This window comes from Polypterus senegalus, chromosome 8 (genome assembly GCF_016835505.1).
Source record: "Polypterus senegalus isolate Bchr_013 chromosome 8, ASM1683550v1, whole genome shotgun sequence".
Lineage (NCBI taxonomy): Eukaryota > Metazoa > Chordata > Cladistia > Polypteriformes > Polypteridae > Polypterus > Polypterus senegalus.
Genome location: NC_053161.1, coordinates 66,511,303 through 66,528,004, shown reverse-complemented (window position 1 = coordinate 66,528,004; position 16,702 = coordinate 66,511,303). Strand labels below are relative to the sequence as shown.

The following is a 16,702-nucleotide window of genomic DNA, read 5'->3' as shown; positions in this document are numbered from 1 at the left end:
AAAGACGACAACGACTCAAGTGACGAGTTGAAGGTGAGCACATGAGCAGGCAGTGCATACTGGACGAGAAATCAGCAGACTAGCATGACGGAGGGAGCAGAATGGACGTCCTTCTCTTCTCCTCCCATTCCACCCTCTGCGCCTGAGCGCCACACGGACGATTGTGTGTTGGTTCGTTCCGTGCATTGTTACAATGTTGCTTTTCTTGCTGATTTATTACATTACCGATTTTTCAAATGTTTATTTTCTCCCTATGCTTAAAAATTATTAAAAAACCGGCCTGATTATGCAGCATATGGTACGCCGCGGGTTGGCTAGTTTCATTTAATTTCATTTAAACTAAATACTGCTTCACTAAAAATCTTTGTTCTGAAAACACCCTAGTACTCAGATATTCCAAGAAAATTAAAGACATACCACTGTTATGAGAAATTATTATGCAGGCTGAGAGGGGTTCCCAAACTTTTTCATATGACTGTAATAGCTTTTAACCTAAAGCTCCAAGCAATGTGTATGTCATGTACACAGTGAGACTTTACTGAAATTTTATATGTTCCAGTTGAATTCACATTAATTTTCATGCCTTCTTTGAAATGTCTCAGAAAAAAGTTTGCTTCTGAGTGGCATGTCATTTGCATACACTTTTCATCAGTTTATTTTTACTTACTCAATGACAACATTTTTGTGTCTTCCAGTTAGCATAACTTGATGCACTGTCATTGCCAGATAACACCTTACCTGTGCTGTATCTTATACTTTCTTGACAATGCTTTGCAAGTCCATAATTTGCTGGTAGCTGTGAGTTTAATTGAGAAATTGCAAGCATGACTTTCATCCACACAGGTCAGAGTCTTGTGAGCCAGTGTCTATCCTGGTAGCAGCAGGTACAAGGTCATTTTTACAATAAATATACAGTAATATAAGATTTTATATAGTTAAAAAATGTAATTTAATTCATAGATTTACAATATGATACAAGAGAATATATTTCTTTAATTGTAAGGACACTTCGGTCAATTGCGGTCAAGTAAAACAATGGAGTGCATTTTAAAGCATTATAAAATTGCATAACATCATTATTCAAAACATACAATGTTAAAGCTACATTTTACAAAAGACAATAAAAAAACAACATTAAAGGCTTTAACTTTGAGCCACTATGATAAGCAAATAGTGTATGTGCATTTGACACAAGAAATTCTACACCAATGAATTTGGTGAAAACTGCCATTTCACATGCCTAATCAATAAGTGTTCCTCAATGACAGTACACCTTCAATGCAGAAGAAAAGTAATATGCAACATGTATAGTATATTGGTAATGACCTCTGAACCTTAAGTCTTTTTTCTCAGTAGAGAACTAGTAAAGTTTCCCAATCAAATTGGGAATCAGCAAGAGATTTCCACAGATAGAACTTTACTTTTTTCTATCTGCACTCTATGGATTTACTCTTTTTTTGTATATTTCTTCATGCAGTACATCAAATAGTTTTAGTCATGATAGGAAATAACAGTTTTGCATGATGTGGTCTACGAAAGTTAGGAATCCATTATGTAGTAGGAAGAAACCTTCTTCAGACATATTCAGAATTTGGTCTCGGGATTTGAACTCTGTTGGCAACACAAAAACAGGTCATCAATATCTATAGCTGAAAAAAAAAATCTCTCTTAAACGTTTGAGTGACTTACCACATTCTCTCGGTTTCTCATATGCAAACTGATCTCATTGTACTGCACACAGTTATCTGCTACCTGTAAACATAAGGGCACACACATTAATTTTTGCATAAATTCAGTGAATTTCGGAATTGCCTAATCATTTCAGGGTTAAATGGGAGTCAATAGTTGTCCTAACCATTCCGATGTTTTAATAAAATGCATGTCAATGATTAATGTTTTTTAACTTGAGTGAGATGGGCAATCAAAACAGGAAAACAGGAAGCAAAATCATGACACCACAATCTTTAAAATCCACACCATAATTTACAGCAGAACAACCCAAGTTCAAAACCTAAAAGTGAATGTGCAGAGAAACCAATTTTCACACATCAACAAAATGCCTCTACTTTGAAACAAAGTGTAGGCAACTACAGATCATATGGATAAGATGGTAGCCAAAATCATGTGATACTGCATACATGCAAGTAAAACATGCCCCCAGAGACCAATGGCATCATTGAACAAGTAATTATATGGTGACAATTTACAATGTCAACAATGTTTTGCTAAATAATGGTACAAAAGTAAAGAAACATAAAAACAAAACATGTATATTTACAACATAATCATGACCATATTCTCCTAAAGCTTTGAGACAGTATTAATCAATAGGCCACCCTGCAACCCTACATGGATAGCCAGTTTTACATTATTTTACATTGCTGTACAGTATTTAGAATCTTAGTCATGGTTTGCTTTTACATACCTTTGACTGCCAACAAACCCGTGAGGTCTGAGGGTGTGTCTCTTGGATGTGCAACATGGCATCATGAATAGTCAGAAAGAAGATGGAGCTCTTGATTTCATTGTCAAAAAATGAGCATTTCTCCAGCTTTTCAATAATATAACCTGGAGAATAAAATTGAATTTCAATGTGTGTAAGCAGCTGAGGTCATCAGTTAAAGTGTTCTTTGCCCCATGAACTCAGCAGAATGACCTGTTTGATTCATGGAAATTTATTTTGAATTGTTCAAAAGCCATTGTTGATAATAATGTTTTCCTTTTTGTACTTATTCTCCGTGCTATATTGTAATTTAACTGCCAGTTTACCCAAAATGAAATAACAGGTTTTCTCTCACTCATTAGTTGTTTACCAAGACAAACAGGTGGGCGTTGATGTTTCACAAAGTTGTTTATAGTGAATTAAGGTTGTGTTTTTGATTGACCAGTCTGTTTACTTATATTCTGCTGTGTGTGGGTTTGTGGGAACCCAGTGCATGTGTGAGAAGGGCCTGGTCAGACATTACCTACTTCTCTTTAGAAAGGGAAGAATTAGAGATCCCTGCAATCCCATGAAAATTCCAAAGGAAGTGCTTTTTTAGTCGCCTGAATTGAAACCAACTTGCATTCTGATTCAGCAACAATCTGCTAGATTTCCCTTCTGATTTATAACTGAGACACTTTTTAAAATCTGCATAGTTCTGTACCAATACTTCAGTTGCTGTTCTATTTATAGTATGAAAGACTTTATGGCCCTTTCTTCTCTTTTATGATAGTAATTATAAATCAGTGACTGCTGGTTTTAATTCCTGTCAATGGAAAAGGTGTGTTCAGAAAAATCAATGAATGAGTATTACATGTGGAATGTATGCAGTGTTTTTAGTTTATTATTAGTGAGTTAACTTTATAAAGTGAATATAGAAATAAGCCTTAGATAAATAGATACAGTCAGGTCCACAAGTATGTGGACAGTGACACAGTTTGCACAGTTTTGGCTCTGTACATCACCACAATGAATTTGAAACAAAGCAATCAAGATGTGATTGAAGTATAGACTTTCAGCTTTAATTCAAGGGGTTTAACAAAAATATCATATGAGCTGTTTAGAAAATATGGACATTTTTATACATGTTCCCCTATTCTAAGAATCATAAATATAATGATCATTTTCAATATTTGGTTGAAAGTCATTTACAGTCAATGACTCTGTGAAGTCTGGAACCCATGGCCATCTCCAAGTGCTGGGTTTCCACTCTAGTGATACTTTGCCAGACCTTTACTTCAGCTGTCTTCAGTTGCTGCTTATTCGTTGGACTTTCTGCCATTATTTTGTCATCAGCAAGTCAAATGCATGTCCAATTGAGTTGAGGTCAGTTGATTGACTTGATCTTTGAAGAATATTCCACTTCTTTGCTTTGAAAAGCACTTGGCTTGCCTTCGCAGTATGTTTTGGCTCATTGTTCATCAGTACTTTGAAACTATCAGTTTGGCAGCATTTGGCTGATTCTGAACAGATAGTATAGCTCTGTACCCTTCAGAATTCATCCTGCTACTTCTGTAAATAGTCATATCATTAGTAAACATGACTTCCATTGGGAGTCATGCATGATCATGCCATAAAACTGCCTCCACCATGTTTCACATGTACTGTAGTATTCATCGGAGCATGAGCCATTCCTTCTCTTCTCCATACTCTTCTCTATCCATCATTCTTATCCATGTTGATCTTAATTTCACTTGTCTAAGAAAATTGTTCCAGGACTGGACAGCTTTTTAAAAAATATTTTCTGGCAAAGTCTAATCTGCCATTCCTACACTTGAGGTTTACCAGTGGTTTGCACCTTGTGGTAAACCCTCTCTCTTTACTTTCATGAAGTCTTTTCTTGATTGTAGACTTTCTCATTAATAGGCTTCCTTGAGTGTTCCTGTTTTTGGTTAAATGTTGTGATGGGTGCCTTCTTCACCAAGGACAGAATTCTTCAATCATCCAGCACAGTTGTCTTCCATGGTTGTCCACACCATCTGGTGTTGCTGAGTTCACTAGTATGTTCCTTCTTTTTAAGAATATACCAGATGGTTGATTTGACCACTCCTAGTGCTTCTGCTATCTCTCGGATGGTTTTGTTTTGTATTCTCTGCCTAATGATGGACTGTTTTTACTTGTGTGAACAGCTCTTTGGACCTCAATTTGAGAGCATACAGTGACAGCTTTCAAATGCAAATTCCACACTTGGAGTCAATTCCAGACCTTTTACCTGCTTAATAGTAACGAAAAAATGAGAGACCTGCTCCCACCTGGCTATAGAACAGCTTGTCAGTCTATTGTCCAAATTCGTTTGAGCCCTGGAAATGGGGGGACCATGTATAAAAGTGGTTGTCATAAACCCTTTGATTTAATTCTGAAAGCCTAAACTTCAATTATGTACACAAAAAAATCAAATAATGATACTTTATATATAATATTTTAGAGCTTCTTTAAAGTTTTAATTTCCCCTTGGGGACAAATCATACATACACACATACACACATACACACAGTCAAATAAATAAAAGATGATAGTGCATGAACTGGCATCATATTAAGGGGTAGGCTGAAAGGAACATGAGAAGCCCCAGGGATAAGCCCTGATTTAGGAAGATAAATGTACAGTGTATTTCCAACATTAAAGTATGTAAGTCAAAGGTAAAGTAAACATGTCCAGTCAAACCAGTAGTTATCATACATGCTACAGTGGCTTGATAAGGAAGTCTGCTCTCTTGCAAAATAACATTACCACAGTTTCAATTTCACACCTTGAATAACCTATCTGAAAAGTAAATCAATAGCCAGCTGCATCAATTTAAAAAGCTATAAAGTTAAGTGCTGCATTACCCAATGTTACTTAAAACGATTGTCACATGTTTACTATTGACAGTCAACCGCTATTTCCCCCACTCTAGAAAACCTCTGAATATTTAAGTTTAATAAAAGTTAATTTTGAAAACATTTTCTGCTACAAATGATCAGCTATTCTGGAATGAATTGTTGGAAATATATTTAAAGCAAAAAACTTACTGTCACATCCAGTAACATAAATATTGACATCAATCCTGATGAATTCTTTAAACAGCTATTAAAAGAAGAAAGATGTATAAATACATATAGTGAGGCCATTGACAGTTTAACAGCACAGCAAAAAATAAAAGCCAAAATTAGCATTTTAGTTAAATCAGATGTGTCTTTCACAGAGAGGTAAATCGTTGGAAATGACGGGTTTCCCACAAATTTTGGAACCATAGTTCTCTGTTGGCAGAGGAAAAAAAAGAATGTAATGCTGAATTTAAGTGCACAACAAAATCAGTCATTATCTGGCTGGTGTATTTAACTAAATATACACCATATTTAATGTATTCATACACAGTTATAAATTACTGTTTTTTGGAATGCATGGTGTTTTCATCTACCAAAGCGTCATGCATTTATCAACTTATTTCTTGATAGCCTTCTTCATGTCTGAGGAATTGTGTCATCTTTCTGATGCTCATTCACACTCTTCTTCTTTGGCATTTTAAGTTTGTACAGTGGGCTTATTTGAAAGGTTTTCACAGTACTTAAGTTGAGTGAGCCTTGCATAATAATAAAAAAAAAAAAAACTCTCCCAGTCTAAAGCTTCATCTTGTGCCCCCAGAGTTCTTTTCTTAGCACCTGGCTAGGACAGTTTTTTATTCTCTGTACATAGAGAAGGGCCTGAGTTTGCCCTGGAGTGTCCAGTGAAAGCAAGTCATGATAGGTGCACTGCCTTTATGAAAAGAACGTCAATTAGATACTGTTATTAAATACTTTGAATTTCTGTATATACAAGGTTATGATGTGAGATACTGTATATTAGGACTGATGGATCATATAGCCATCACAGATGGTACAGGAAATAGGCTATGTTAATGTGGGACGGTACAAAGATTACTATTATTTTTGATTCCAAGAGGAATCTTTAGCCATTTGAACCTCATAATCAACTTGGGCATTCAGGTAGCCTGTCTGGAAACCACATATAAATGTAGCATCACATTGCTCCACAGCACGAGTTTAAAATTTCATCCTGGTCACTGTCTTGTGGAAATATGCACACACTAGTTTTCTTCAAACATCCTAAAGATATGCACATTAGTTGACAAGTCCAAAGTGGCCCCATATCAGTGAATGCATACATTTATTATTATACCCCAAGCTGGAATAATACTCTTCGACCCTGAGATCCTGAATGTGACTAGACATAAGGCAGGAACAAACATTGGAGCAGTTTGTAATCCATTAGGTTTGCCAGATGTGTAAGGCATATATAGCACAATGTAATTCATAACAGCATCCTAAAACCACCTCAGAACTCAAGAAGAGACTAGAATTGGCATACAAAACCCAGAGGCTACTCAGGCTCTGTTTTGGTGGGGATGCATTGATCAAATTAGTTTTGTGTTTAATTTGTCATTTCTCTGAAGAAACCTTTAAGTGAAAAAAGAAATAAGTGCATGCAGTAGCAGGTTGCTGAACCTGTGTAATAAACGCTCAGGCCTCATATTTGCTTCTTTTAAGGCTGCTGTGTAAAACATGAAAAACTTAATAGCTGTTAAAAGATCTGTTGCCTGATGCATCTTGTACAGCTATCCCAACAGCAAAACTAAGAGAACTGCCGATGTGGTTGCATTGCTGTAACCATGCATTCAAAGAAGCAAACCGTCATGTAGAATCTGACAGGTGCTGTGTTGTGATATGTATAAACCTACCTCTATACAATGAGCACAATTCATTTTTGTATGATAATGTAACAATTCATTATGTTTCATAAGTGTAGAGAGTAATAAAGTTTTATTATTTTACCGCTTTGAGACCCTTCAGGGCTGAAATGTCCAGAAATGATACTGATGAAAAATCAAGAACAATGCTGTGCAAATAGATCCTGGGAACTTGAATGTTAGCTGGTAAATCATCGTTCCAGTTTATTTCAACAGGAAAATCTTTGCAGTTTACAGGTTTGTCCAGCTCTTCGGGGTTTAGGTCATCTTCAGACTCACTAAGGGCAGCAGCATTTGCTAGTACTAATCCTCTCTAATTAAAAAAAAAAAAATACATTATAGTATATAAAGGTTAAAGAAGTTAACATCAGACCCACCCCTTTTTCTTTTTAAAACTCTACAGTGACATATTCAAACAAACAGTGTAAAGTCTAAAGAAACAAGAAAAAGTCTATTATTTCATAACCCTGTGATTTTAGAAATGTTTACATCAGTGGAGAAGTTCCAGCATTCAAATGGTTTAATCTGAGGTACTAGTTCTGGCATATTTTCCTTTTGGCAATAAATGTTCAGCAATCTTTTAAATGATTCTGATGACTTACATAAAATGCATGCATTTTGCCCTTTCCTTCCACCCTTATCACAAATTTACAACATCGGACTTCTGTGTCTCAAGGTTCTGACTAGGATTTACAGTCTTTTTAATGGAGTTCAAAGTGTTACAGATGTAATTCTGCACTTACAGATGTGACCTGAAGCTCCCCCTTCTTCAAAAGCTTCTTCAGTTTTCTTAAAGCCTTATTACGCTTACGTAGGATTCTTAGTGGATTAAAGCCAACCTGAAAAAATATAGGAAAAGTGTTTTGGGGGAAGGAAGGTAAGGTTATACAATCTGCAATCACAACTGATTAAAAAGTTCAGTTTTTGTGTTTAATCAGATGTCAAAAGCCCAGTCACATGTTCATTGCTCATTAATAAAATTGTTGCTTCAGATGAAGCAATAAGAAGAAGTGGATCATTGTGTGTGAGCTTAAATTTCACTTTGGATTTCAAAGTTAAAAAAAAGTCAAATTCCACAAGCCTCCCTATCCCAGGTGGTTAATTTAAGTGCAGTAATTCCCAGCTCCACTGAACAGGTTCATTTTCATAACATTTAACCACTACTGGTGTTTATTTTAGGGTAATTATACCCCATGAGGTGAAGCATAAGCATTAAACAAATATTATAGTATAAAATATTTTATAAAAAATTGATGTCAAGATAAGGGAGCAGTGGGAGAAAGCTCCTAATTTTGTATATTTTTATCCTTCACATGTTAGATTGCAGAATCCCTCGACCATGGTAACCATGTAAAACCCTGTGGGGCATAATGGGAGTTGTAATGCTGTGAGCCAGCCCTGCTGGGTCCCATCAGTAGGTGCTGCAGGGATTTACCATCCCTATGTTTTGGGACTTCCTCTTGACCCAGAAGAGCTTCCTTCAGGTTATGCCATGGCACCAGAAATTCTCCTGGCCCCGGTATAAAAGGAAGCCATGCAGCCTCCTCTGGGAAATCAGAGTTGGTGGGAGGCAGGCAGGCAACACTCACTAGAGGGAGTTGGACAAAGAGAGAGAGTAGAGACAGAAGGAAGAAAGAATATTGTTTCTATTTGTGCTTGTATAACCTTGGTGAAACCCTTGTGAGGTATTTTTATAATAAAAGCCTCTATATTGAATCTGTGACTGCCTGTGTGTCAGTTGTATCCAGGGTTTGGGGCTAAGTGGCTCCCTAATCTTTCACATATATGTATGCATATGTTTGGATAAAACATTATCTTGATATATGCTTTATATTATATGTGTACCAAGCATGTCTTAGTCAAATTGGAAAATCTGTTTCACTGCCGTTGACCCAGACATGTTTTCCAGTAAGCCAGGCTAGGCTAGGCTAGGCTAGGCAAGTAGCATAGGCTAAGACCCCAAATAGTTGTAGAATGTATGCTAATAATATATTTCTGTCAGTCAGTTTGTACTTTTCTTATATACAATGTAAAAATGTGTACAGGGTCATTTCAAAATTTCAACATTTACATGTTTTAAGTATCCCTGAACACAATTTAATAACTTCTGGATATATAGATACTGCATGCACATTTCGCTCGCCAATCCCCCCAGTCTGTGCTACGCGCCAGCCATTTCGCGTCTCTGCCGCTCATGTTGTGAAGAGGGGGGATGAACGCACCCGTGTGAGATGCGGTTGCTCCTCCCCCTCTTAAACGGTGATACAATGGGTAACAAATACAGTTTTTTTTACCTACTCTTTGCTCGATCAGCTGCTAGCGTGCTGCTGCGGCCATGCCGTGTGATCTGCATCTCGCACAGCACTTTCTCAATATCACATTAAGTCGATTCAGAAACAATTCAGACCACTTCACTTTTCTCACAGCTTGTTATATTGCAACATTATACTAAAATCATTTAAATTGATGTTTTCTCCACATCAAGCAACACTAAATTCTCTGAAACAAGATTTTGCAAAATTTGCAAATTTATTTAAGATAAAAACTGAAATATCACATTGACACAAGTATTCAGACCCTTATCAATAGGATTTGAAATCTGGCTCTGGTGCATCCCATTCTATTGATCATCAATAATGCAAAATGTAAACATAAAATAAAGTAATGGAATTTCTGTGTAGCTGTTACAATTCAGCTGTTCTAAAATTAGTGTAGTTTAGTTTTATTTTGTTGTGAAATGCATAAGACATTGATCTTAGGTTGATTTAATCACTTGTTGCTCAACTACAGTAATTAAGTGCTCATTTTATCACAAGGGAATTAAAATATGAAATCAGAGAGAGTTAATTATGTTTCAAGTTATGAAGTTGTTACTGATATGAGAAGGAGTTGCAAAATTCATGAAAGGGAGAGTGAGGATTACATACAGCAAAATGAGAGAAGACTCGGTAAAGGTCATCTTATTTGTGAAAAAAAAATGGATACATTAGATAATCTTCTCTTATAAACCCAATGTTGAAACTGTAATTACCAGCACTAATTATATATTATCTACTTAAAAATGATTAAGCCCACTTATCATTTGTTTGTGAGTGTATACTCCCAAAATGTGGATGATGCTGGCTCAACAGTCATGAAATGTTTTTCTAGTCTGGCAACACTAAGAGAAAAGTTGTTGTGAAAGATTAGAATACAACATTGACTGTAACAGTGTGGTACAGTAAAACAACTAAACCCTCTTACGGTCTTACCTGTATTTTTTGATGCCTGTTAACTACCCATTTGGTTTTGTAAAGTATGTTTAAACAAATAGTACTTACTGCTGCTGTTAACTTTTCCCTGAAGAAGTCAATATTAGCAAAGAAAATTGGTGAAGGACATCTAAAAATCTTTACTCCTTCTTGCTCAGAAATCTATAAGAAAAAGAAAATGAGTTAAGTTTAATAATTACATAAATTCTAAATAAGATAAAAAAGACATTGTCATACTGTTGTGGAGAAATCTTCAGAAAAAAACTAACACAGTCTTCAGAAAGGCAGTCAGAATTTAGACTTTATTGCACAGCATAGGAAGCCATTGCAGAGCATATTTGCTAAGGAAAAAGTTCACAAGCTGTACTAGGCTACACAGCCTCCATAGTATGACAGAACTGACATGCAAGCAACATAGTTCCACATTTTTGTGAAAAAATATTTGTTTGCATTTTTATTTCCAAAACAGCAATTGTATTTAAACATAATTCTGTAAATTATTGCAATAGAAAGATCTGCCAGCCCGTTAAATTTACTATGCCAGATAATTCCCTGACCTAAATATCCCTGTATGATATTATTTGTCTGCTTCATTTCTTCTCATTCCACAGACATTGAATTTTGTTGCTACCCTTGCTGAGATACGCAAGTGTAAATAATGAATGATCAATGTATAAATGCTTTTACTTTCAGCAAAAATGACAGTCTTTATGTTGTTTATTATTATTAGGAAATTAACTTTTTTCCTCATTTAAAACTAACAGTTTAACAACAAATGACAATATCTGTGTGCCCTTACGAGATACAGTTGACTAAGTGCAATTCATATTTGTGTGTTAATAATCAAGTGGTTGTTTTACAAAAAGACGCTTTGAAAAACGTAGCTATGAAGAACCTTGAAGGCTTAGCATCATTCCTTAGAAACATAGTGTAGTATAAACCCTTAATAGGGAGATTCTCTTTTGACAAATTAAATATATCTGTTCATTGTCTAAACTCTCTTAGGCCATTATAGTGTAACAGAGAAGACAGCAAGTTGTTGCGGTAGTTTCAATGTTGGCCTAGTCAATGCTTGTATGTACACTTACCTTATGTCTGTGAAGGTTTTGACTAAGTACACTGGCTTCCATGTCTCAAAAGATGGTGTGATACGTTAACTAGTAACTACTCAACCTTGGCCTGAGCTTGTGTGCACGCGGGACTTACAGGGGAATGGCATCTAATTCAGTGGTTGCTGCTGCCTTGTCCCTATGCTGCAGGGTAGGTCCTGACACCCTGGACTGTATAACTGGATTAATCAGTTACATAGATGGATGACTAGATGGCCTCAAGGAAATGGACACTATATCTGCAACATCAAGAGCAATATTCCCACCATGGACAAGGGTACCAATTATTAAGTTTGCTTGCATTTTAGTGGAAGTTGCAAAACAAAAATTAATCAAATTGAATGATCCAAAATGAGGATTTCAATGGATTTCTTTATCTTATTGATTTCTATACATCTGTCTACAAGTTATCCAACATGAAAGGAAAAAAATTAAAAATTCTTATGAAAACAATGCTAGCTTGAAAGTCCAGGAAGAGTAAGACAATAGAAATAGCAATCTGATTACTTCTGTTCTCTCTTTCTAGAATACTTACAAAATAAAGCATCCATGAAGGCAAGTTCACAGGCTCGTAATGTGTATAGATTTTCATTTTGTATTTGGACTTTCTGAAAGCTGCTGGTTTTAGTAAACTGTACAACATTTCCCTTTTTATTGAATAATATGTCTTTGTCCATATTTTCAATTTGTTACTTTATTCTTGAAGATTACTTTTATTTTCTGTTCATTTTTACTGAATATCGAAAGCATAAATTATTAAACAAATGAAACAGATTAAATTAATATTATATCTGCCTTGCTTAAGAAACAATATTAGTGAAATCCTTGCAGTTTCATACTATTTATTTTGCTAAGGAAGATATTATATCCCTCTCCCACTTGGACAGAGGCAGTGGTGCTATAAGAATTATGTTTCTGGACTTCTCTAGCGCCTTCAACAGCATCCAACCTCTGCTCCTTAGGGACAAGCTGACAGAGATGGGAGTAGACTCACACCTGGTGGCATGGATCGTGGACTATCTTACAGACAGATCTCAGTATGTGCGTCTAAGGAACTGCAGGTCTGACATTGTGATCAACAACACAGGAGCGTCGCAGGGAACTGTACTTTCTCCAGTCCTGTTCAGTCTATATACACATCAGACTTCCAATACAACTTGGAATCCTGCCACGTGCAATAGTTTGCTGATGACACTGCTATCGTGGGCTGCATCAGGAGTGGGCAGGAGGAGGAGTATAGGAACCTAATCAAGGACTTTGTTCAATGATACGACTCAAACCACCTACAACTGAACACCAGAAAAACCAAGGAGCTGATGGTGGATTTTAGCAGGCCCAGGCCCCTCCTGGACCCTGTGATCATCAGAGGTGACTGTGTGCAGAGGGTGCAGACCTATAAATACCTGGGAGTGCAGCTGGATGATAAATTGGACTGGACTGCCAATACTGATGCTCTCTGTAAGAAAGGTCAGAGACAACTATACTTCCTTAGAAAGCTGGCATCCTTCAACATCTGCAGTAAGATGCTGCAAGTGTTCTACCAGACGGTTGTGGCGAGCGCCCTCTTCTACGAGGTGGTGTGCTGGGGAGGCAGCATAAAGAAGAGGGATGTCTCACGCCTGGACAAACTGGTGAGGAAGGCAGGCTCTATTGTAGGAATGAAGCTGGACAGTTTAACATCCGTGGCAGAGCGAAAGGCGCTGAGCAGGCTCCTGTCAATCATGGAGAATCCACTGCATCCACTGAATAGTGTCATCTCCAGAGAGAAGAGCAGCTTCAGCGACAGACTGCTGTCACTGTCTTGCTCCACTGACAGACGGAGGAGATCGTTCCTCCCCCACACTATGCGACTCTTCAATTCCACCCGGGGGGGTAAACGTTAACAATATACAAAGTTATTGTCTGTTTTTACCTGCATTTTTATTACTCTCTAATTTAATATTGTTTTTTGTATCAGTATGCTGCTGCTGGATTATGTGAAATTCCCCTTGGGATTAATAAAGTAGCTATCTATCTAGATATTAGTGAGATTCATTTTTATACTGAAAATTTTAAATACCAGTATTATAACCAGTATTATAAATATTAAATCAGTTTCTACATTAATTACTATTCATGTGTAGCACATCTGTAACTTTGTATTTTTTTTGTTGAACATTTCATTTAACCTTTGGTATGGACAAAATAGTTCAGAATAGAAAATTCAACCTGTACATTTTAAAATGATAGACAAAGCAGATACTGCAAATCCAGTTTACTACATACAAGCATTGTAATATAAAATTAAGAACTTACACCAACATAGTCTTTCTTGTCTTTGTAAATTTCAGTTCCCTCAATATTAGCCAGAACTTCACACCTTGGGCTGTGGGAAATCAAACATTATTGATACTGACTGCAAAAAATTATGCAAGATTGCAAAAGTAGCATTTTGAAAGATAGGCATATTTTATTTAAGTAATAAGAACTTCACTAATGATGACAGTTCTTCCAGAATGTGTTTCAGCAGCTGCAGCTCTTACTGGTCACAGTGTCTGGGATTTCATGCAGTAAATTACCTGACCAACTTGATTGTTTAGAAAATATGTAATTTCCGCTAGGTAAATATGTAGGATATGAACATGGGCATGTGAGGCAGCATATCACACACATGCTTTTAATATTCCCAGTAATTAAGACAGTACATCAGTAACAGTGAACTAGGCTTTAGGGTGCATGGGTCAGACATGTTCTCAGCGTTGTCTTATGGAGTAGCATCTTGAGATGGGAGAGGACTGGGATGATGGGTGATGATGTCAGGGAAGTGGGTGATGGGCACTACTCGTGTTCAGGTAATGAAGTAAATTCATAGAGGCACTCCATTATGTGATGAGATCCTGGGTGACTTCGTTTCTACTAAATGTGATAAGATAAGATGGGTAAAGTCCAATATTTTGGCATTCCTACCAAATGGGATTTTCCATCCATCCATTTTCTTACCCTGCATATCCAGGGCATGGTCGCAGGTAAGCTGGAGCCTATCCTAGCAAGCATATGATGTAAGGCAAAAACAATCTTTACTGGGTGCTATGGTTTTGGAAAACTGAGCCACCTATTCCCAAAACAGAAACTAAACTCAATTCATACTGAAAGACGGATCATTCCTCTTAGCTTGGACTTAAAATGATTAATTTCATTAATCAGACATTGGTCTGCAGAAGTAGTAGTTGAGTGTAAGTAGTATAGAACCAGACAGATATCTGGTTGTGAATGCTGTAAGCCTCAGATGTGTTTTGTGTATAATACACTGTTAAGGTATCATCATGCTGTTGCTTACACTTTGCATACTTGTGAACCGCTTTCTTCTCCTCCTAATCAGCAATGTTACCCCAGTGCACTTTCAGCCAGTAGATTTATTCATCCTGAATAATATGTGTGAAAAATGACAGCTACTTTGAAAAGAGGATGTTACAGTGTCAACAAAAACATATTTAAATAAAGTGTTACTGATATGTTAACTAACAAAACAAATAATAAAACCTTTGGGATGTTGTGTACAGAAAGGGAGTTTTACAGTTTTAAATATAAACATACATATTTTCATTTTTGGTCACAAGTATAGAAGTGTATACTTACTACTGTGTTCGAAATAAAACTGTGAGGAGTTCAATTCCTAGTGCCACTGCCAACCCAATATCAAGACCAAGGAGGACTGAAGCAATAAAAGAGACAATCCAGACCACCTGTGAAGAAAACCACATAATGAAATAGATATGAGTATTATCCTGTAGCATTTTCAGTAGCCAATAGATCAAGTACTGTAATCTTTAAAATATTAAATTCTCATTATTTTTAATTCAGTTTGATCAATAAAGGACATTCTTAATATAAAATGGTTATAAAAGAAGATATTTGAATAAATTAATAATACAAGGAAGGTAAAATATGAACAGAAAAAAACCAGTGTGTCAGCAAAAATAAATAGTACCTCTTGACCTAACTAAACAATAACTAGTCTGTATCAGGCAGAATACCTCTCAGTTTCTTATCAAATGTACTCCAAAATCCTCCCTTCTTTACTTTCCTCACCTCTTCACTCTGGCTTTTCCTCCTCCCACTGGTTCATCCCTTGACTGTACTCCATGTAATTTCAAGTTCAACAGACTGATAAACAAAGGTTGTCTTTATATTGTGTTCATGTGCTATAGGAATTTTTAGAGACACTGCTTCTGATGTTTTCGCTTTCTATCTAGTTTTTTTCACATACATTTTCAGCCAGCAATTTGAGAGAAATTTCTGTTTTCACACAAGTTCTATTTTTACACAGAAAGCAATACAATATATGAACTTTCTTTTTTAAAGGAAACTAAACTCATTAGACATGTATCACACCACAAAAATGACATTTCTGGCTGCATTGGCTGTTATTTTATATTTTATATTACTAGCTAAGGGGTCTAGTTACATTACAACCTGGGTAATCTATCTTGGTAACATTGTCTCATTACCAATTTGAAGTGTTTCCAACTAGAAAACTCTTAGTTCCTCTCCATCCTATACTAAATAAACACAGTAATATACCTGCAGGCCATCTACTGTGTAACCCCAGTAACTGCTTCCTGTTTCTCATAAAATATGTAAAAGCCATGGGGCCATATATACCTAGCGCTCCCTCTGGTTTCCTAAGGTGTGACTGCATTCCCGAGCTTGAACTATAACTTAAAGGACCACCTGTCCAACATACTGGGGACATAAAGTGACAGTAATTACCCCATAGATCTATAAGCTTATTATTAGCATAGATTAACCTGAAATGAAAAAGCTGCTAATGTGCCTCTCAGATCATATCTGAATATTGGTAATTAATACAGGTATTTTAGTATACTGCGGTGGGCTGGCGCCCTGCCCAGGGTTTGTTTCCTGCCTTGCGCCCTGTGTTGGCTGGGACTGGCTCCAGCAGAACCCCGTGACCCTGTAGTTAGGATATAGCGGGTTGGACAATGGATGGATGGATGGATGGATTTTAGTCATATTATTATTTAATGAAAATTGATAAAGACTGGTTGTTGCCCTTAATTGATTATTCAATCTGCTTTTCAACTTTTTAATGTATAATGAACCTTTTAAATTTTAGATCTGATTGCAAAATCACTAA

General features: G+C 36.4%; 1 protein-coding gene across 1 annotated transcript in view; it reads right to left on the bottom strand.

Annotated features, from left to right (window-relative positions):
* Window positions 1–909: 909 nt before the first annotated feature.
* LOC120533607 (chloride anion exchanger-like) overlaps window positions 910–16,702 on the bottom strand; it is a 49,081-nt gene continuing 33,288 nt past the window's right edge. The window contains exons 13-21 of the mRNA XM_039760526.1: window positions 15,184–15,290; window positions 13,864–13,933; window positions 10,529–10,621; window positions 7,952–8,047; window positions 7,294–7,521; window positions 5,494–5,548; window positions 2,426–2,568; window positions 1,690–1,752; window positions 910–1,611 (exon numbers count right to left, since the gene is read on the bottom strand). Coding sequence (XP_039616460.1) covers window positions 1,585–1,611; window positions 1,690–1,752; window positions 2,426–2,568; window positions 5,494–5,548; window positions 7,294–7,521; window positions 7,952–8,047; window positions 10,529–10,621; window positions 13,864–13,933; window positions 15,184–15,290 — 882 coding nt within the window. The 3' untranslated portion in view covers window positions 910–1,584. The remainder of the gene's footprint in view (window positions 1,612–1,689; window positions 1,753–2,425; window positions 2,569–5,493; window positions 5,549–7,293; window positions 7,522–7,951; window positions 8,048–10,528; window positions 10,622–13,863; window positions 13,934–15,183; window positions 15,291–16,702) is intronic.